The sequence below is a fragment of the Heterodontus francisci genome, chromosome 49 (assembly GCF_036365525.1).
Source record: "Heterodontus francisci isolate sHetFra1 chromosome 49, sHetFra1.hap1, whole genome shotgun sequence".
In the NCBI taxonomy this organism is placed as follows: Eukaryota; Metazoa; Chordata; class Chondrichthyes; order Heterodontiformes; family Heterodontidae; genus Heterodontus; species Heterodontus francisci.
Window position 1 is genome coordinate 14,256,482 of NC_090419.1, and position 23,883 is coordinate 14,280,364.

The 23,883-nt window shown below is 43.9% G+C and overlaps 1 protein-coding gene across 3 annotated transcripts in view; it reads left to right on the forward strand.

The window, feature by feature from the left end:
* The window catches only part of LOC137358257 (fibulin-1-like), a 94,789-nt gene that overhangs the window by 57,445 nt on the left and 13,461 nt on the right, over nucleotides 1-23,883 (forward strand). For all 3 annotated transcript variants that reach the window (XM_068024158.1, XM_068024159.1, XM_068024160.1), the window contains exon 9: nucleotides 22,981-23,121. In XM_068024158.1, coding sequence (XP_067880259.1) covers nucleotides 22,981-23,121 — 141 coding nt within the window. The remainder of the gene's footprint in view (nucleotides 1-22,980; nucleotides 23,122-23,883) is intronic.

The following is a 23,883-nucleotide window of genomic DNA, read 5'->3' on the forward strand; positions in this document are numbered from 1 at the left end:
CGGGGAAATGGGTAAAGGATTAATATACTCCTTATTCTGTACTGTACACGGGGGACAGTGTTATCGGGGAAATGGGTAAAGGATTAATATACTCCTTATTCTGTACTGTACACGGGGGGACAGTGTTATCGGGGAAATGGGTAAAGGATTAATATACTCCTTATTCTGTACTGTACACGGGGGGACAGTGTTATCGGGGAAATGGGTAAAGGATTAATATACTCCTTATTCTGTACTGTACACGGGGGACAGTGTTATCGGGGAAATGGGTAAAGGATTAATATACTCCTTATTCTGTACTGTACACGGGGGACAGTGTTATCGGGGAAATGGGTAAAGGATTAATATACTCCTTATTCTGTACTGTACACGGGGGACAGTGTTATCGGGGAAATGGGTAAAGGATTAATATACTCCTTATTCTGTACTGTACACGGGGGGACAGTGTTATCGGGGAAATGGGTAAAGGATTAATATACTCCTTATTCTGTACTGTACACGGGGGACAGTGTTATCGGGGAAATGGGTAAAGGATTAATATACTCCTTATTCTGTACTGTACACGGGGGGACAGTGTTATCGGGGAAATGGGTAAAGGATTAATATACTCCTTATTCTGTACTGTACACGGGGGACAGTGTTATCGGGGAAATGGGTAAAGGATTAATATACTCCTTATTCTGTACTGTACACGGGGGGACAGTGTTATCGGGGAAATGGGTAAAGGATTAATATACTCCTTATTCTGTACTGTACACGGGGGACAGTGTTATCGGGGAAATGGGTAAAGGATTAATATACTCCTTATTCTGTACTGTACACGGGGGGACAGTGTTATCGGGGAAATGGGTAAAGGATTAATATACTCCTTATTCTGTACTGTACACGGGGGACAGTGTTATCGGGGAAATGGGTAAAGGATTAATATACTCCTTATTCTGTACTGTACACGGGGACAGTGTTATCGGGGAAATGGGTAAAGGATTAATATACTCCTTATTCTGTACTGTACACGGGGGACAGTGTTATCGGGGAAATGGGTAAAGGATTAATATACTCCTTATTCTGTACTGTACACGGGGGGACAGTGTTATCGGGGAAATGGGTAAAGGATTAATATACTCCTTATTCTGTACTGTACACGGGGGGACAGTGTTATCGGGGAAATGGGTAAAGGATTAATATACTCCTTATTCTGTACTGTACACGGGGGACAGTGTTATCGGGGAAATGGGTAAAGGATTAATATACTCCTTATTCTGTACTGTACACGGGGGACAGTGTTATCGGGGAAATGGGTAAAGGATTAATATACTCCTTATTCTGTACTGTACACGGGGGGACAGTGTTATCGGGGAAATGGGTAAAGGATTAATATACTCCTTATTCTGTACTGTACACGGGGGGACAGTGTTATCGGGGAAATGGGTAAAGGATTAATATACTCCTTATTCTGTACTGTACACGGGGGGACAGTGTTATCGGGGAAATGGGTAAAGGATTAATATACTCCTTATTCTGTACTGTACACGGGGGGACAGTGTTATCGGGGAAATGGGTAAAGGATTAATATACTCCTTATTCTGTACTGTACACGGGGACAGTGTTATCGGGGAAATGGGTAAAGGATTAATATACTCCTTATTCTGTACTGTACACGGGGGACAGTGTTATCGGGGAAATGGGTAAAGGATTAATATACTCCTTATTCTGTACTGTACACGGGGGGACAGTGTTATCGGGGAAATGGGTAAAGGATTAATATACTCCTTATTCTGTACTGTACACGGGGGGACAGTGTTATCGGGGAAATGGGTAAAGGATTAATATACTCCTTATTCTGTACTGTACACGGGGGACAGTGTTATCGGGGAAATGGGTAAAGGATTAATATACTCCTTATTCTGTACTGTACACGGGGGACAGTGTTATCGGGGAAATGGGTAAAGGATTAATATACTCCTTATTCTGTACTGTACACGGGGGACAGTGTTATCGGGGAAATGGGTAAAGGATTAATATACTCCTTATTCTGTACTGTACACGGGGGGACAGTGTTATCGGGGAAATGGGTAAAGGATTAATATACTCCTTATTCTGTACTGTACACGGGGACAGTGTTATCGGGGAAATGGGTAAAGGATTAATATACTCCTTATTCTGTACTGTACACGGGGGACAGTGTTATCGGGGAAATGGGTAAAGGATTAATATACTCCTTATTCTGTACTGTACACGGGGGGACAGTGTTATCGGGGAAATGGGTAAAGGATTAATATACTCCTTATTCTGTACTGTACACGGGGGACAGTGTTATCGGGGAAATGGGTAAAGGATTAATATACTCCTTATTCTGTACTGTACACGGGGGACAGTGTTATCGGGGAAATGGGTAAAGGATTAATATACTCCTTATTCTGTACTGTACACGGGGGACAGTGTTATCGGGGAAATGGGTAAAGGATTAATATACTCCTTATTCTGTACTGTACACGGGGGGACAGTGTTATCGGGGAAATGGGTAAAGGATTAATATACTCCTTATTCTGTACTGTACACGGGGACAGTGTTATCGGGGAAATGGGTAAAGGATTAATATACTCCTTATTCTGTACTGTACACGGGGGGACAGTGTTATCGGGAAATGGGTAAAGGATTAATATACTCCTTATTCTGTACTGTACACGGGGGGACAGTGTTATCGGGGAAATGGGTAAAGGATTAATATACTCCTTATTCTGTACTGTACACGGGACAGTGTTATCGGGGAAATGGGTAAAGGATTAATATACTCCTTATTCTGTACTGTACACGGGGGACAGTGTTATCGGGGAAATGGGTAAAGGATTAATATACTCCTTATTCTGTACTGTACACGGGGGACAGTGTTATCGGGAAATGGGTAAAGGATTAATATACTCCTTATTCTGTACTGTACACGGGGACAGTGTTATCGGGGAAATGGGTAAAGGATTAATATACTCCTTATTCTGTACTGTACACGGGGACAGTGTTATCGGGGAAATGGGTAAAGGATTAATATACTCCTTATTCTGTACTGTACACGGGGGGACAGTGTTATCGGGGAAATGGGTAAAGGATTAATATACTCCTTATTCTGTACTGTACACGGGGGACAGTGTTATCGGGGAAATGGGTAAAGGATTAATATACTCCTTATTCTGTACTGTACACGGGGGGACAGTGTTATCGGGGAAATGGGTAAAGGATTAATATACTCCTTATTCTGTACTGTACACGGGGGACAGTGTTATCGGGGAAATGGGTAAAGGATTAATATACTCCTTATTCTGTACTGTACACGGGGGGACAGTGTTATCGGGGAAATGGGTAAAGGATTAATATACTCCTTATTCTGTACTGTACACGGGGGACAGTGTTATCGGGGAAATGGGTAAAGGATTAATATACTCCTTATTCTGTACTGTACACGGGGGGACAGTGTTATCGGGGAAATGGGTAAAGGATTAATATACTCCTTATTCTGTACTGTACACGGGGGGACAGTGTTATCGGGGAAATGGGTAAAGGATTAATATACTCCTTATTCTGTACTGTACACGGGGGGACAGTGTTATCGGGGAAATGGGTAAAGGATTAATATACTCCTTATTCTGTACTGTACACGGACAGTGTTATCGGGGAAATGGGTAAAGGATTAATATACTCCTTATTCTGTACTGTACACGGGGGGACAGTGTTATCGGGGAAATGGGTAAAGGATTAATATACTCCTTATTCTGTACTGTACACGGGGGACAGTGTTATCGGGGAAATGGGTAAAGGATTAATATACTCCTTATTCTGTACTGTACACGGGGGACAGTGTTATCGGGGAAATGGGTAAAGGATTAATATACTCCTTATTCTGTACTGTACACGGGGGACAGTGTTATCGGGGAAATGGGTAAAGGATTAATATACTCCTTATTCTGTACTGTACACGGGGACAGTGTTATCGGGGAAATGGGTAAAGGATTAATATACTCCTTATTCTGTACTGTACACGGGGGGACAGTGTTATCGGGGAAATGGGTAAAGGATTAATATACTCCTTATTCTGTACTGTACACGGGACAGTGTTATCGGGGAAATGGGTAAAGGATTAATATACTCCTTATTCTGTACTGTACACGGGGGACAGTGTTATCGGGGAAATGGGTAAAGGATTAATATACTCCTTATTCTGTACTGTACACGGGGGGACAGTGTTATCGGGGAAATGGGTAAAGGATTAATATACTCCTTATTCTGTACTGTACACGGGGGGACAGTGTTATCGGGGAAATGGGTAAAGGATTAATATACTCCTTATTCTGTACTGTACACGGGGGGACAGTGTTATCGGGGAAATGGGTAAAGGATTAATATACTCCTTATTCTGTACTGTACACGGACAGTGTTATCGGGGAAATGGGTAAAGGATTAATATACTCCTTATTCTGTACTGTACACGGGGGGACAGTGTTATCGGGAAATGGGTAAAGGATTAATATACTCCTTATTCTGTACTGTACACGGGGGACAGTGTTATCGGGGAAATGGGTAAAGGATTAATATACTCCTTATTCTGTACTGTACACGGGGGGACAGTGTTATCGGGGAAATGGGTAAAGGATTAATATACTCCTTATTCTGTACTGTACACGGGGACAGTGTTATCGGGGAAATGGGTAAAGGATTAATATACTCCTTATTCTGTACTGTACACGGGGGACAGTGTTATCGGGGAAATGGGTAAAGGATTAATATACTCCTTATTCTGTACTGTACAACGGGGGACAGTGTTATCGGGGAAATGGGTAAAGGATTAATATACTCCTTATTCTGTACTGTACACGGGGGACAGTGTTATCGGGGAAATGGGTAAAGGATTAATATACTCCTTATTCTGTACTGTACACGGACAGTGTTATCGGGGAAATGGGTAAAGGATTAATATACTCCTTATTCTGTACTGTACACGGGGGACAGTGTTATCGGGGAAATGGGTAAAGGATTAATATACTCCTTATTCTGTACTGTACACGGGGACAGTGTTATCGGGGAAATGGGTAAAGGATTAATATACTCCTTATTCTGTACTGTACACGGGGGACAGTGTTATCGGGGAAATGGGTAAAGGATTAATATACTCCTTATTCTGTACTGTACACGGGGGACAGTGTTATCGGGGAAATGGGTAAAGGATTAATATACTCCTTATTCTGTACTGTACACGGGGGACAGTGTTATCGGGGAAATGGGTAAAGGATTAATATACTCCTTATTCTGTACTGTACACGGGGGACAGTGTTATCGGGGAAATGGGTAAAGGATTAATATACTCCTTATTCTGTACTGTACACGGGGGACAGTGTTATCGGGGAAATGGGTAAAGGATTAATATACTCCTTATTCTGTACTGTACACGGGACAGTGTTATCGGGGAAATGGGTAAAGGATTAATATACTCCTTATTCTGTACTGTACACGGGGGACAGTGTTATCGGGGAAATGGGTAAAGGATTAATATACTCCTTATTCTGTACTGTACACGGGGGACAGTGTTATCGGGGAAATGGGTAAAGGATTAATATACTCCTTATTCTGTACTGTACACGGGGGACAGTGTTATCGGGGAAATGGGTAAAGGATTAATATACTCCTTATTCTGTACTGTACACGGGGACAGTGTTATCGGGGAAATGGGTAAAGGATTAATATACTCCTTATTCTGTACTGTACACGGGGGACAGTGTTATCGGGGAAATGGGTAAAGGATTAATATACTCCTTATTCTGTACTGTACACGGGGGACAGTGTTATCGGGGAAATGGGTAAAGGATTAATATACTCCTTATTCTGTACTGTACACGGGACAGTGTTATCGGGGAAATGGGTAAAGGATTAATATACTCCTTATTCTGTACTGTACACGGGGACAGTGTTATCGGGGAAATGGGTAAAGGATTAATATACTCCTTATTCTGTACTGTACACGGGACAGTGTTATCGGGGAAATGGGTAAAGGATTAATATACTCCTTATTCTGTACTGTACACGGGACAGTGTTATCGGGGAAATGGGTAAAGGATTAATATACTCCTTATTCTGTACTGTACACGGACAGTGTTATCAGGGAAATGGGTAAAGGATTAATATACTCCTTATTCTGTACTGTACACGGGGACAGTGTTATCAGGGAAATGGGTAAAGGATTAATATACTCCTTATTCTGTACTGTACACGGACAGTGTTATCGGGAAATGGGTAAAGGATTAATATACTCCTTATTCTGTACTGTACACGGACAGTGTTATCGGGGAAATGGGTAAAGGATTAATATACTCCTTATTCTGTACTGTACACGGGGGGACAGTGTTATCGGGGAAATGGGTAAAGGATTAATATACTCCTTATTCTGTACTGTACACGGACAGTGTTATCGGGGAAATGGGTAAAGGATTAATATACTCCTTATTCTGTACTGTACACGGGGGGACAGTGTTATCGGGAAATGGGTAAAGGATTAATATACTCCTTATTCTGTACTGTACACGGACAGTGTTATCGGGGAAATGGGTAAAGGATTAATATACTCCTTATTCTGTACTGTACACGGACAGTGTTATCGGGGAAATGGGTAAAGGATTAATATACTCCTTATTCTGTACTGTACACGGGGGGACAGTGTTATCGGGGAAATGGGTAAAGGATTAATATACTCCTTATTCTGTACTGTACACGGGGGACAGTGTTATCGGGGAAATGGGTAAAGGATTAATATACTCCTTATTCTGTACTGTACACGGGGGACAGTGTTATCGGGGAAATGGGTAAAGGATTAATATACTCCTTATTCTGTACTGTACACGGGGGGACAGTGTTATCGGGGAAATGGGTAAAGGATTAATATACTCCTTATTCTGTACTGTACACGGACAGTGTTATCGGGGAAATGGGTAAAGGATTAATATACTCCTTATTCTGTACTGTACACGGGACAGTGTTATCAGGGAAATGGGTAAAGGATTAATATACTCCTTATTCTGTACTGTACACGGACAGTGTTATCGGGGAAATGGGTAAAGGATTAATATACTCCTTATTTGTACTGTACACGGACAGTGTTATCGGGGAAATGGGTAAAGGATTAATATACTCCTTATTCTGTACTGTACACGGGACAGTGTTATCGGGGAAATGGGTAAAGGATTAATATACTCCTTATTCTGTACTGTACACGGGACAGTGTTATCGGGGAAATGGGTAAAGGATTAATATACTCCTTATTCTGTACTGTACACGGACAGTGTTATCGGGGAAATGGGTAAAGGATTAATATACTCCTTATTCTGTACTGTACACGGACAGTGTTATCGGGAAATGGGTAAAGGATTAATATACTCCTTATTCTGTACTGTACACGGGGGGACAGTGTTATCGGGGAAATGGGTAAAGGATTAATATACTCCTTATTCTGTACTGTACACGGGGGGACAGTGTTATCGGGGAAATGGGTAAAGGATTAATATACTCCTTATTCTGTACTGTACACGGACAGTGTTATCGGGGAAATGGGTAAAGGATTAATATACTCCTTATTCTGTACTGTACACGGACAGTGTTATCGGGGAAATGGGTAAAGGATTAATATACTCCTTATTCTGTACTGTACACGGACAGTGTTATCGGGGAAATGGGTAAAGGATTAATATACTCCTTATTCTGTACTGTACACGGGGGGGACAGTGTTATCGGGGAAATGGGTAAAGGATTAATATACTCCTTATTCTGTACTGTACACGGACAGTGTTATCGGGGAAATGGGTAAAGGATTAATATACTCCTTATTCTGTACTGTACACGGGGGGACAGTGTTATCGGGGAAATGGGTAAAGGATTAATATACTCCTTATTCTGTACTGTACACGGGACAGTGTTATCGGGGAAATGGGTAAAGGATTAATATACTCCTTATTCTGTTACTGTACACGGACAGTGTTATCGGGGAAATGGGTAAAGGATTAATATACTCCTTATTCTGTACTGTACACGGACAGTGTTATCGGGGAAATGGGTAAAGGATTAATATACTCCTTATTCTGTACTGTACACGGGGGACAGTGTTATCGGGGAAATGGGTAAAGGATTAATATACTCCTTATTCTGTACTGTACACGGACAGTGTTATCGGGGAAATGGGTAAAGGATTAATATACTCCTTATTCTGTACTGTACACGGACAGTGTTATCGGGGAAATGGGTAAAGGATTAATATACTCCTTATTCTGTACTGTACACGGACAGTGTTATCGGGGAAATGGGTAAAGGATTAATATACTTCCTTATTCTGTACTGTACACGGACAGTGTTATCGGGGAAATGGGTAAAGGATTAATATACTCCTTATTCTGTACTGTACACGGACAGTGTTATCGGGGAAATGGGTAAAGGATTAATATACTCCTTATTCTGTACTGTACACGGACAGTGTTATCGGGGGAATGGGTAAAGGATTAATATACTCCTTATTCTGTACTGTACACGGACAGTGTTATCGGGGAAATGGGTAAAGGATTAATATACTCCTTATTCTGTACTGTACACGGGGGACAGTGTTATCGGGGAAATGGGTAAAGGATTAATATACTCCTTATTCTGTACTGTACACGGACAGTGTTATCGGGGAAATGGGTAAAGGATTAATATACTCCTTATTCTGTACTGTACACGGGGACAGTGTTATCAGGGGAAATGGGTAAAGGATTAATATACTCCTTATTCTGTACTGTACACGGGGGTGACAGTGTTATCGGGGAAATGGGTAAAGGATTAATATACTCCTTATTCTGTACTGTACACGGACAGTGTTATCGGGGAAATGGGTAAAGGATTAATATACTCCTTATTCTGTACTGTACACGGGGGGACAGTGTTATCAGGGAAATGGGTAAAGGATTAATATACTCCTTATTCTGTACTGTACACGGACAGTGTTATCGGGGAAATGGGTAAAGGATTAATATACTCCTTATTCTGTACTGTACACGGGGGACAGTGTTATCGGGGAAATGGGTAAAGGATTAATATACTCCTTATTCTGTACTGTACACGGACAGTGTTATCGGGGAAATGGGTAAAGGATTAATATACTCCTTATTCTGTACTGTACACGGGACAGTGTTATCGGGGAAATGGGTAAAGGATTAATATACTCCTTATTCTGTACTGTACACGGACAGTGTTATCGGGGAAATGGGTAAAGGATTAATATACTCCTTATTCTGTACTGTACACGGGGGGACAGTGTTATCGGGGAAATGGGTAAAGGATTAATATACTCCTTATTCTGTACTGTACACGGACAGTGTTATCGGGGAAATGGGTAAAGGATTAATATACTCCTTATTCTGTACTGTACACGGGGACAGTGTTATCGGGAAATGGGTAAAGGATTAATATACTCCTTATTCTGTACTGTACACGGGGGGACAGTGTTATCGGGGAAATGGGTAAAGGATTAATATACTCCTTATTCTGTACTGTACACGGACAGTGTTATCGGGGAAATGGGTAAAGGATTAATATACTCCTTATTCTGTACTGTACACGGGGGGACAGTGTTATCGGGGAAATGGGTAAAGGATTAATATACTCCTTATTCTGTACTGTACACGGGGGACAGTGTTATCGGGGAAATGGGTAAAGGATTAATATACTCCTTATTCTGTACTGTACACGGACAGTGTTATCGGGGAAATGGGTAAAGGATTAATATACTCCTTATTCTGTACTGTACACGGGGGGACAGTGTTATCGGGGAAATGGGTAAAGGATTAATATACTCCTTATTCTGTACTGTACACGGACAGTGTTATCGGGGAAATGGGTAAAGGATTAATATACTCCTTATTCTGTACTGTACACGGACAGTGTTATCGGGGAAATGGGTAAAGGATTAATATACTCCTTATTCTGTACTGTACACGGGACAGTGTTATCGGGGAAATGGGTAAAGGATTAATATACTCCTTATTCTGTACTGTACACGGGGGGACAGTGTTATCGGGAAATGGGTAAAGGATTAATATACTCCTTATTCTGTACTGTACACGGGGGGACAGTGTTATCGGGGAAATGGGTAAAGGATTAATATACTCCTTATTCTGTACTGTACACGGGACAGTGTTATCGGGGAAATGGGTAAAGGATTAATATACTCCTTATTCTGTACTGTACACGGGACAGTGTTATCAGGGGAAATGGGTAAAGGATTAATATACTCCTTATTCTGTACTGTACACGGGACAGTGTTATCGGGGAAATGGGTAAAGGATTAATATACTCCTTATTCTGTACTGTACACGGACAGTGTTATCGGGGAAATGGGTAAAGGATTAATATACTCCTTATTCTGTACTGTACACGGGGGACAGTGTTATCGGGGAAATGGGTAAAGGATTAATATACTCCTTATTCTGTACTGTACACGGGGGACAGTGTTATCGGGGAAATGGGTAAAGGATTAATATACTCCTTATTCTGTACTGTACACGGACAGTGTTATCGGGGAAATGGGTAAAGGATTAATATACTCCTTATTCTGTACTGTACACGGACAGTGTTATCGGGGAAATGGGTAAAGGATTAATATACTCCTTATTCTGTACTGTACACGGGGGACAGTGTTATCGGGGAAATGGGTAAAGGATTAATATACTCCTTATTCTGTACTGTACACGGACAGTGTTATCGGGGAAATGGGTAAAGGATTAATATACTCCTTATTCTGTACTGTACACGGACAGTGTTATCGGGGAAATGGGTAAAGGATTAATATACTCCTTATTCTGTACTGTACACGGGGGACAGTGTTATCGGGGAAATGGGTAAAGGATTAATATACTCCTTATTCTGTACTGTACACGGGGGACAGTGTTATCGGGGAAATGGGTAAAGGATTAATATACTCCTTATTCTGTACTGTACACGGACAGTGTTATCGGGGAAATGGGTAAAGGATTAATATACTCCTTATTCTGTACTGTACACGGGGGGACAGTGTTATCGGGGAAAATGGGTAAAGGATTAATATACTCCTTATTCTGTACTGTACACGGACAGTGTTATCGGGGAAATGGGTAAAGGATTAATATACTTCTTATTCTGTACTGTACACGGGGGACAGTGTTATCGGGGAAATGGGTAAAGGATTAATATACTCCTTATTCTGTACTGTACACGGGGGACAGTGTTATCAGGGAAATGGGTAAAGGATTAATATACTCCTTATTCTGTACTGTACACGGACAGTGTTATCGGGGAAATGGGTAAAGGATTAATATACTCCTTATTCTGTACTGTACACGGGGGGACAGTGTTATCAGGGAAATGGGTAAAGGATTAATATACTCCTTATTCTGTACTGTACACGGGGGGACAGTGTTATCGGGGAAATGGGTAAAGGATTAATATACTCCTTATTCTGTACTGTACACGGACAGTGTTATCGGGGAAATGGGTAAAGGATTAATATACTCCTTATTCTGTACTGTACACGGGGGGGACAGTGTTATCAGGGAAATGGGTAAAGGATTAATATACTCCTTATTCTGTACTGTACACGGACAGTGTTATCGGGGAAATGGGTAAAGGATTAATATACTCCTTATTCTGTACTGTACACGGACAGTGTTATCGGGGAAATGGGTAAAGGATTAATATACTCCTTATTCTGTACTGTACACGGGGGGACAGTGTTATCGGGTAAATGGGTAAAGGATTAATATACTCCTTATTCTGTACTGTACACGGACAGTGTTATCGGGGAAATGGGGAAAGGATTAATATACTCCTTATTCTGTACTGTACACGGGGGGAAAGTGTTATCGGGTAAATAGGTAAAGGATTAATATACTCCTTATTCTGTACTGTACACGGACAGTGTTATCGGGGAAATGGGTAAAGGATTAATATACTCCTTATTCTGTACTGTACACGGACAGTGTTATCGGGGAAATGGGGAAAGGATTAATATACTCCTTATTCTGTACTGTACACGGGGGGACAGTGTTATCGGGGATATGGGTAAAGGATTAATATACTCCTTATTCTGTACTGTACACGGACAGTGTTATCAGGGAAATGGGTAAAGGATTAATATACTCCTTATTCTGTACTGTACACGGACAGTGTTATCGGGGAAATGGGTAAAGGATTAATATACTCCTTATTCTGTAATGTACACGGACAGTGTTATCGGGTAAATGGGTAAAGGATTAATATACTCCTTATTCTGTACTGTACACGGACAGTGTTATCGGGGAAATGGGGAAAGGATTAATATACTCCTTATTCTGTACTGTACACGGACAGTGTTATCGGGGAAATGGGGAAAGGATTAATATACTCCTTATTCTGTACTGTACACGGGGGACAGTGTTATCGGGGAAATGGGTAAAGGATTAATATACTCCTTATTCTGTACTGTACACGGGGGGACAGTGTTATCGGGGAAATGGGTAAAGGATTAATATACTCCTTATTCTGTACTGTACACGGACAGTGTTATCAGGGAAATGGGTAAAGGATTAATATACTCCTTATTCTGTACTGTACACGGACAGTGTTATCGGGGAAATGGGGAAAGGATTAATATACTCCTTATTCTGTACTGTACACGGGGGGACAGTGTTATCGGGGAAATGGGTAAAGGATTAATATACTCCTTATTCTGTACTGTACACGGGACAGTGTTATCAGGGAAATGGGTAAAGGATTAATATACTCCTTATTCTGTACTGTACACGGACAGTGTTATCGGGGAAATGGGGAAAGGATTAATATACTCCTTATTCTGTACTGTACACGGGGGGACAGTGTTATCGGGGAAATGGGTAAAGGATTAATATACTCCTTATTCTGTACTGTACACGGACAGTGTTATCAGGGAAATGGGTAAAGGATTAATATACTCCTTATTCTGTACTGTACACGGACAGTGTTATCGGGGAAATGGGGAAAGGATTAATATACTCCTTATTCTGTACTGTACACGGGGGGACAGTGTTATCGGGGAAATGGGTAAAGGATTAATATACTCCTTATTCTGTACTGTACACGGACAGTGTTATCAGGGAAATGGGTAAAGGATTAATATACTCCTTATTCTGTACTGTACACGGACAGTGTTATCGGGGAAATGGGGAAAGGATTAATATACTCCTTATTCTGTACTGTACACGGGGGGACAGTGTTATCGGGGAAATGGGTAAAGGATTAATATACTCCTTATTCTGTACTGTACACGGGGGGACAGTGTTATCGGGGAAATGGGTAAAGGATTAATATACTCCTTATTCTGTACTGTACACGGGGGGACAGTGTTATCGGGGAAATGGGTAAAGGATTAATATACTCCTTATTCTGTACTGTACACGGACAGTGTTATCGGGGAAATGGGTAAAGGATTAATATACTCCTTATTCTGTACTGTACACGGACAGTGTTATCGGGGAAATGGGGAAAGGATTAATATACTCCTTATTCTGTACTGTACACGGGGGGACAGTGTTATCGGGGAAATGGGTAAAGGATTAATATACTCCTTATTCTGTACTGTACACGGGGGGACAGTGTTATCGGGGAAATGGGTAAAGGATTAATATACTCCTTATTCTGTACTGTACACGGGGGGACAGTGTTATCGGGGAAATGGGTAAAGGATTAATATACTCCTTATTCTGTACTGTACACGGACAGTGTAATCAGGGAAATGGGTAAAGGATTAATATACTCCTTATTCTGTACTGTACACGGGGGGGCAGTGTTATCGGGGAAATGGGTAAAGGATTAATATACTCCTTATTCTGTACTGTACACGGGGGGACAGTGTTATCGGGGAAATGGGGAAAGGATTAATATACTCCTTATTCTTTACTGTACACGGACAGTGTTATCGGGGAAATGGGTAAAGGATTAATATACTCCTTATTCTGTACTGTACACGGGGGGACAGTGTTATCGGGGAAATGGGTAAAGGATTAATATACTCCTTATTCTGTACTGTACACGGACAGTGTTATCGGGGAAATGGGTAAAGGATTAATATACTCCTTATTCTGTACTGTACACGGACAGTGTTATCGGGGAAATGGGTAAAGGATTAATATACTCCTTATTCTGTACTGTACACGGGGGTGACAGTGTTATCGGGGAAATGGGTAAAGGATTAATATACTCCTTATTCTGTACTGTACACGGGGGTGACAGTGTTATCGGGGAAATGGGTAAAGGATTAATATACTCCTTATTCTGTACTGTACACGGGGGTGACAGTGTTATCGGGGAAATGGGTAAAGGATTAATATACTCCTTATTCTGTACTGTACACGGGGGGACAGTGTTATCGGGGAAATGGGTAAAGGATTAATATACTCCTTATTCTGTACTGTACACGGACAGTGTTATCGGGGAAATGGGTAAAGGATTAATATACTCCTTATTCTGTACTGTACACGGGGGTGACAGTGTTATCGGGGAAATGGGTAAAGGATTAATATACTCCTTATTCTGTACTGTACACGGGGGTGACAGTGTTATCGGGGAAATGGGTAAAGGATTAATATACTCCTTATTCTGTACTGTACACGGACAGTGTTATCGGGGAAATGGGTAAAGGATTAATATACTCCTTATTCTGTACTGTACACGGACAGTGTTATCGGGGAAATGGGTAAAGGATTAATATACTCCTTATTCTGTACTGTACACGGGGGGACAGTGTTATCGGGGAAATGGGTAAAGGATTAATATACTCCTTATTCTGTACTGTACACGGGGGGGACAGTGTTATCGGGGAAATGGGTAAAGGATTAATATACTCCTTATTCTGTACTGTACACGGACAGTGTTATCGGGGAAATGGGTAAAGGATTAATATACTCCTTATTCTGTACTGTACACGGGGGGGACAGTGTTATCGGGGAAATGGGTAAAGGATTAATATACTCCTTATTCTGTACTGTACACGGACAGTGTTATCGGGGAAATGGGTAAAGGATTAATATACTCCTTATTCTTTATTGTCACTGTGGGTTCCGTTCTGACGTGCTGTATATTTTCAGTGGACCATTTCGCCTGTTGTGCCTTTATTATTTCTGTGTTGATTTTCCCAATAACATTTCTCGCTCCCTCTCCCTCTTCGCGTCCCTTTCCTGACTCCTCTCCCTTTCCATTCTCTCCTCTTCCTCCTTGACCATCTCTGTGTCTCCATGCATCCCTTGCTGCTCTGTTTTCTGTCTGTCTCCCTCCGTCTCCCTCTCTGCATCTCTCACTATATCCCTTCACACCATTACCCTTTTTCTTAATGTGCCTTTCTCCGCTCTATGTCGTGCTTTCATGCTCTCTGTCCCTCTCTCCTCTTTCTGTGTCTCCCTCATGCTCCTCCCCCACCGACCTTCTCTTTTCCTTTCACTTATCCTGTTGCTTTTTATCCCCTCTGCCTTTTTGCTCTCTCTCTGTCTCTGTTTCGCTCTCCATCCGTTTGTCCATCCTTTTCTCTGCCTTATGTCTTTCTTTTGCCATCGCTGTTTGTCTCTCTGTCTCTCTCTCGCTGTGTTTCTGTCTCGCTCTTTCTCGCTGCGTTTCTGTCTCTCGCTCTGTCTGTCTGCCTCGCTATCACTGTCTCTATTGCTCCTTCTGTCTCACTCTGTCTCATGTCTGTGCTTTTCACTCTCTCTCTATCCATTTCTTCCTCTCTCTCTATCCCTGTTTCTCTCTCTCGCTATCCCTGTTTCTCTCTCTCTCTCTCTCTCTCCCTGTTTCTCTCTCTCTCCATCCCTGTTTCTCTCTATCCCTGTTTCTCTCCCTCTCTATCCCTGTTTCTCTCCCTCTCTATCCCTGTTTCTCTCCCTCTCTATCCCTGTTTCTCTCCCTCTCTATCCCTGTTTCTCTCCCTCTCTATCCCTGTTTCTCTCTCTCTCCATCCCTGTTTCTCTCTATCCCTGTTTCTCTCCCTCTCTATCCCTGTTTCTCTCCCTCTCTATCCCTGTTTCTCTCCCTCTCTATCCCTGTTTCTCTCACTCTCTATCCCTGTTTCTCTCTCTCTCTATCCCTGTTTCTCTCTCTCTCTATCCCTGTTTCTCTCTCGCTATCCCTGTTTCTCTCTCGCTATCCCTGTTTCCCTCTCACTCGATCCCTGTTTCCCTCTCACTCGATCCCTGTTTCTCTCTCTACCTCTATCCCTGTTTCTCTCTCACTCTATCCCTGTTTCTCTCTCACTCTATCCCTGTTTCTCTCTCACTCTATCCCTGTTTCCCTCTCACTCTATCCCCGTTTCCCTCTCACTCTTTCCCTGTTTCTCTCTCTACCTCTATCCCTGTTTCCCTCTCACTCTATCCCTGTTTCCCTCTCACTCTATCCCTGTTTCCCTCTCACTCTATCCCTGTTTCCCTCTCACTCTATCCCTGTTTCCCTCTCACTCTATCCCTGTTTCCCTCTCACTCTATCCCTGTTTCCCTCTCACTCTATCCCTGTTTCCCTCTCACTCTATCCCTGTTTCTCTCTCTCTCTCTCTCCCTGTTTCCCTCTCACTCTATCCCTGTTTCTCTCTCTACCTCTATCCCTGTTTCTCTCTACCTCTATCCCTGTTTCTCTCTCTCACTCTATCCGTTTCTCTCTCTACCTCTATCCCTGTTTCCCTCTCACTCTATCCCTGTTTCTCTCTCTACCTCTATCCCTGTTTCTCTCTCTCTATCCCTGTTTCCCTCTCTCTCTATCCCTGTTTCCCTCTCTCTCTATCCCTGTTTCCCTCTCTCTCTATCCCTGTTTCCCTCTCACTCTATCCCTGTTTCCCTCTCACTCTATCCCTGTTTCCCTCTCACTCTATCCCTGTTTCCCTCTCACTCTATCCCTGTTTCCCTCTCACTCGATCCCTGTTTCCCTCTCACTCGATCCCTGTTTCTCTCTCTACCTCTATCCCTGTTTCTCTCTCACTCTATCCCTGTTTCTCTCTCACTCTATCCCTGTTTCTCTCTCACTCTATCCCTGTTTCCCTCTCACTCTATCCCTGTTTCCCTCTCACTCTTTCCCTGTTTCTCTCTCTACCTCTATCCCTGTTTCCCTCTCACTCTATCCCTGTTTCCCTCTCACTCTATCCCTGTTTCCCTCTCACTCTATCCCTGTTTCCCTCTCACTCTATCCCTGTTTCCCTCTCACTCTATCCCTGTTTCCCTCTCACTCTATCCCTGTTTCTCTCTCTCTCTCTCTCCCTGTTTCCCTCTCACTCTATCCCTGTTTCTCTCTCTACCTCTATCCCTGTTTCTCTCTACCTCTATCCCTGTTTCTCTCTCTCACTCTATCCGTTTCTCTCTCTACCTCTATCCCTGTTTCCCTCTCACTCTATCCCTGTTTCTCTCTCTACCTCTATCCCTGTTTCTCTCTCTCTATCCCTGTTTCCCTCTCTCTCTATCCCTGTTTCCCTCTCTCTCTATCCCTGTTTCCCTCTCTCTCTATCCCTGTTTCCCTCTCACTCTATCCCTGTTTCCCTCTCACTCTATCCCTGTTTCCCTCTCACTCTATCCCTGTTTCCCTCTCTACCTCTATCCCTGTTTCCCTCTCTACCTCTATCCCTGTTTCCCTCTCTACCTCTATCCCTGTTTCTCTCTCTACCTCTATCCCTGTTTCTCTCTCTCTCTCTATCCCTGTTTCCCTCTCACTCTGTCCCTGTTTCCCTCTCACTCTGTCCCTGTTTCCCCCTCACTCTGTCCCTGTTTCCCCCTCACTTTGTCCCTGTTTCCCCCTCACTTTGTCCCTGTTTCCCCCTCACTCTGTCCCTGTTTCCCCCTCACTCTGTCCCTGTTTCCCCCTCACTCTGTCCCTGTTTCCCCCTCACTCTGTCCCTGTTTCCCCCTCACTCTGTCCCTGTTTCCCTCTCACTCTATCCCTTTCTCTCTCGACCTCTATCCCTGTTTCCCTCTCACTCTCTATCCCTGTTTCTCTCTCTCTCTATCCCTGTTTCTCTCTCTCTATCCCTGTTTCTCTCTCTCTATCCCTGTTTCTCTCTCGCTATCCCTGTTTCCTCTCGCTATCCCTGTTTCCCTCTCACTCTATCCCTGTTTCTCTCTCTCTCTCTATCCCTGCTTCCCTCTCTCTCTATCCCTGTTTCCCTCTCTCTCTATCCCTGTTTCCCTCTCACTCTATCCCTGTTTCCCTCTCACTCTATCCCTGTTTCCCTCTCACTCTATCCCTGTTTCCCTCTCACTCTATCCCTGTTTCCCTCTCACTCTATCCCTGTTTCCCTCTCACTCTATCCCTGCTTCCCTCTCACTCTATCCCTGCTTCCCTCTCACTCTATCCCTGTTTCCCTCTCACTCTATCCCTGTTTCCCTCTCACTCTATCCCTGTTTCTCTCTCTCTCTCTATCCCTGTTTCCCTCTCACTCTATCCCTGTTACTCTCTCTCTATCCCTGTTTCCCTCTCACTCTATCCCTGTTTCCCTCTCTACCTCTATCCCTGTTTCCCTCTCACTCTATCCCTGTTTCCCTCTCACTCTATCCCTGTTTCTCTCTCTACCTCTATCCCTGTTTCTCTCTCTCTCTATACCTGTTTCCCTCTCACTCTATCCCTGTTTCTCTCTCTCTGTCCCTGTTTCCCTTTCACTCTATCCCTGTTTCTCTCTCTCTCTCCCTGTTTCTCTATCTCTCTCCCTGTTTCCCTCTCACTCTATCCCTGTTTCCCTCTCACTCTATCCCTGTTTCCCTCTCACTCTATCCCTGTTTCTCTCTCTCTATCCCTGTTTCTCTCTCTCAATCCCTGTTTCCCTCTCACTCTATCCCTGTTTCTCTCTCTACCTCTGCCTGTTTCTCTCTCTCTATCCCTGTTTCCCTCACTCTATCCCTGTTTCTCTCTCTCTATCCCTGTTTCACTCTCTCTCTCCCTGTTTACCTCTCACTATCCCTGTTTCTCTCTCTACCTCTATCCCTGTTTCTCTCTCTACCTCTATCCCTGTTTCTCTCTCTCTATCCCTGTTTCTCTCTCTCTATCCCTGTTTCTCTCTCTCTCTATCCCTGTTTCTCTCTATCCGTTTCTCTCCCTCTCTATCCCTGTTTCTCTCCCTCTCTATCCCTGTTTCTCTCCCTCTCTATCCCTGTTTCTCTCTCTCTCTATCCCTGTTTCTCTCCCTCTCTATCCCTGTTTCTCTCCCTCTCTATCCCTGTTTCTCTCCCTCTCTATCCCTGTTTCTCTCTCTCTATATCCCTGTTTCTCTCTCTCTCTATCCCTGTTTCTCTCTCTCTCTATCCCTGTGTCTCTCTCTCCCTATCCCTGTTTCTCTCTCTCTCTATCCCTGTTTCTCTCTCACTCTATCCCTGTTTCTCTCTCTCTCTATCCCTGTTTCTCTCTATCCATGTTTCCCTCTCACTCTATCCCTGTTTCTCTCTCTCTATCCCTGTTTCTCTCTCTCTATCCCTGTTTCCATCTCACTCTATCCCTGTTTCCCTCTCGACCTCTATCCCTGTTTCCCTCTCACTCTATCCCTGTTTCTCTCTCTACCTCTATCCCTGTTTCTCTCTCTACCTCTATCCCTGTTTCTCTCTCTACCTCTATCCCTGTTTCTCTCTCTACCTCTATCCCTGTTTCTCTCTCTCACTCTATCCCTGTTTCCCTCTCACTCTATCCGTTTCTCTCTCTCTATCCCTGTTTCCCTCTCACTCTATCCCTGTTTCCCTCTCACTCTATCCCTGTTTCCCTCTCACTCTATCCCTGTTTCCCTCTCACTCTATCCCTGTTTCCCTCTCACTCTATCCCTGTTTCCCTCTCTACCTCTATCCCTGTTTCCCTCTCACTCTATCCCTGTTTCCCTCTCACTCTATCCCTGTTTCCCTCTCACTCTATCCCTGTTTCTCTCTCTGTATCCCTGTTTCTCTCTCACTCTCTATCCCTGTTTCTCTCTCTCTCTATCCCTGTTTCTCTCTCACTCTATCCCTGTTTCTCTCTCACTCTATCCCTGTTTCTCTCTCTACCTCTATCCCTGTTTCTCTCTCTACCTCTATCCCTGTTTCTCTCTCTACCTCTATCCCTGTTTCTCTCTCTCTCTCTCTCTCTCTCTCACTCTATCCCTGTTTCCCTCTCACTCTATCCCTGTTTCCCTCTCACTCTATCCCTGTTTCCCTCTCACTCTATCCCTGTTTCCCTCTCACTCTATCCATGTTTCCCTCTCACTCTATCCATGTTTCCCTCTCACTCTATCCATGTTTCTCTCTCTCTCTCTATCCCTGTTTCTCTCTCTCTCTCTCTATCCCTGTTTCTCTCTCTCTATCCCTGTTTCTCTCTCTCTATCCCTGTTTCTCTCTCTCTCTCTATCCCTGTTTCTCTCTCTCTCTCTATCCCTGTTTCTCTCTCTCTCTCTATCCCTGTTTCTCTCTCTCTCTATCCCTGTTTCTCTCTCTCTATCCCTGTTTCTCTCTCTCACTCTATCCCTGTTTCTCTCTCTCTCTCTATCCCTGTTTCCCTCTCACTCTATCCCTGTTTCTCTCTCTCACTCTATCCCTGTTTCCCTCTCACTCTATCCCTGTTTCCCTCTCTCTCTATCCCTGTTTCTCTCTCTCACTCTATCCCTGTTTCTCTCTCTCACTCTATCCCTGTTTCTCTCTCTCTCTCTCTCTCTCTCACTCTATCCCTGTTTCCCTCTCACTCTATCCCTGTTTCCCTCTCTCTCTATCCCTGTTTCTCTCTCTCACTCTATCCCTGTTTCTCTCTCTCACTCTATCCCTGTTTCTCTCTCTCACTCTATCCCTGTTTCTCTCTCTCTCTCTCTCTCTCACTCTATCCCTGTTTCCCTCTCACTCTATCCCTGTTTCCCTCTCACTCTATCCCTGTTTCCCTCTCACTCTATCCCTGTTTCCCTCTCACTCTATCCCTGTTTCCCTCTCACTCTATCCATGTTTCTCTCTCTCTCTCTATCCCTGTTTCTCTCTCTATCCCTGTTTCTCTCTCTCTATCCCTGTTTCTCTCTCTCTATCCCTGTTTCTCTCTCTCTCTCTATCCCTGTTTCTCTCTCTCTCTCTATCCCTGTTTCTCTCTCTCTCTCTATCCCTGTTTCTCTCTCTCTCTCTATCCCTGTTTCTCTCTCTCTCTATCCCTGTTTCTCTCTCTCACTCTATCCCTGTTTCTCTCTCTCTCTCTATCCCTGTTTCCCTCTCACTCTATCCCTGTTTCTCTCTCTCACTCTATCCCTGTTTCTCTCTCTCACTCTATCCCTGTTTCTCTCTCTCTCTCTATCCCGGTTTCTCTCTCTCTCTATCCCTGTTTCCCTCTCACTCTATCCCTGTTTCTCTCTCTCACTCTATCCCTGTTTCTCTCTCTCACTCTATCCCTGTTTCTCTCTCTCACTCTATCCCTGTTTCTCTCTCTCACTCTATCCCTGTTTCTCTCTCTCACTCTATCCCTGTTTCTCTCTCTCACTCTATCCCTGTTTCTCTCTCTACCTCTATCCCTGTTTCTCTCTCTACCTCTATCCCTGTTTCTCTCTCTCACTCTATCCGTTTCTCTCTCTCTATCCCTGTTTCTCTCTCTCACTCTATCCCTGTTTCCCTCTCACTCTATCCCTGTTTCCCTCTCACTCTATCCATGTTTCCCTCTCACTCTATCCATGTTTCCCTCTCACTCTATCCATGTTTCCCTCTCACTCTATCCATGTTTCTCTCTCTCTCTCTATCCCTGTTTCTCTCTCTCTCTCTATCCCTGTTTCTCTCTCTCTATCCCTGTTTCTCTCTCTCTCTCTATCCCTGTTTCTCTCTCTCTCTCTATCCCTGTTTCTCTCTCTCTCTCTATCCCTGTTTCTCTCTCTCTCTCTATCCCTGTTTCTCTCTCTCTCTCTATCCCTGTTTCTCTCTCTCTCTATCCCTGTTTCTCTCTCTCTCTATCCCTGTTTCTCTCTCTCACTCTATCCCTGTTTCTCTCTCTCTCTCTATCCCTGTTTCTCTCTCTCACTCTCTCTCTCTCACTCTATCCCTGTTTCCCTCTCACTCTATCCCTGTTTCCCTCTCTCTCTATCCCTGTTTCTCTCTCTCACTCTATCCCTGTTTCTCTCTCTCACTCTATCCCTGTTTCTCTCTCTCTCTCTCTCTCTCTCTCTCACTCTATCCCTGTTTCCCTCTCACTCTATCCCTGTTTCCCTCTCTCTCTATCCCTGTTTCTCTCTCTCACTCTATCCCTGTTTCTCTCTCTCACTCTATCCCTGTTTCTCTCTCTCACTCTATCCCTGTTTCTCTCTCTCTCTCTCTCTCTCTCACTCTATCCCTGTTTCCCTCTCACTCTATCCCTGTTTCCCTCTCACTCTATCCCTGTTTCCCTCTCACTCTATCCCTGTTTCCCTCTCACTCTATCCCTGTTTCCCTCTCACTCTATCCATGTTTCTCTCTCTCTCTCTATCCCTGTTTCTCTCCCTCTCTCTATCCCTGTTTCTCTCTCTCTATCCCTGTTTCTCTCTCTCTATCCCTGTTTCTCTCTCTCTCTCTATCCCTGTTTCTCTCTCTCTCTATCCCTGTTTCTCTCTCTCTCTCTATCCCTGTTTCTCTCTCTCTCTCTCTATCCCTGTTTCTCTCTCTCTCTATCCCTGTTTCTCTCTCTCTCTATCCCTGTTTCTCTCTCTCACTCTATCCCTGTTTCTCTCTCTCACTCTATCCCTGTTTCTCTCTCTCACTCTATCCCTGTTTCTCTCTCTCTCTCTATCCCGGTTTCTCTCTCTCTCTATCCCTGTTTCCCTCTCACTCTATCCCTGTTTCTCTCTCTCACTCTATCCCTGTTTCTCTCTCTCACTCTATCCCTGTTTCTCTCTCTCACTCTATCCCTGTTTCTCTCTCTCACTCTATCCCTGTTTCTCTCTCTACCTCTATCCCTGTTTCTCTCTCTACCTCTATCCCTGTTTCTCTCTAACTCTATCCCTCATGCTCTTCCGCTTGCTCCCTGTTACAGATGTTAACGAGTGTGTAACTGGAAATCACAATTGCTCACGTCACCAAAGGTGCATCAACGTGGAAGGTTCGTTCCGCTGTGCTCACGGCAGCGAGATCTGTGAGGCAGGCTACACAAGAAACGAGCAAGGAATCTGTGTGGGTAAGATTTTAATTAACTGTAAGGTGCAACGCAGCCAGGAACCATCCTAACTTTTAACAGTGAAAGCAGGAATCACTGTGCGAAGGGGTGACAACCTCAGAGACACCTTCAGTGTACAGATATCACCCTGAGAGAGAGGGGACTGAGAGACACCAGTCAGTGTACAGATATCACCCTGAGAGAGAGGGGACTGAGAGACACCAGTCAGTGTACAGATATCACCCTGAGAGAGAGGGACTGAGAGACACCAGTCAGTGTACAGATATCACCCTGAGAGAGAGGGGACTGAGAGACACCAGTCAGTGTACAGATAGCCTGAGAGAGAGGGGACTGAGAGACACCAGTCAGTGTACAGATATCACACTGAGAGAGAGGGACTGAGAGACCAGTCAGTGTACAGATATCACCCTGAGAGAGAGGGACTGAGAGACACCAGTCAGTGTACAGATATCACCCTGAGAGAGAGAGGACTGAGAGACACCAGTCAGTGTACAGATATCACACTGAGAGAGAGGGACTGAGAGACCAGTCAGTGTACAGATATCACACTGAGAGAGAGGGACTGAGAGACCAGTCAGTGTACAGATATCACCCTGAGAGAGAGGGACTGAGAGACACCAGTCAGTGTACAGATATCACCCTGAGAGAGAGAGGACTGAGAGACACCAGTCAGTGTACAGATATCACCCTGAGAGAGAGGGACTGAGAGATACCAGTCAGTGCACAGATATCACCCTGAGAGAGAGGGAACTCAGAGACACC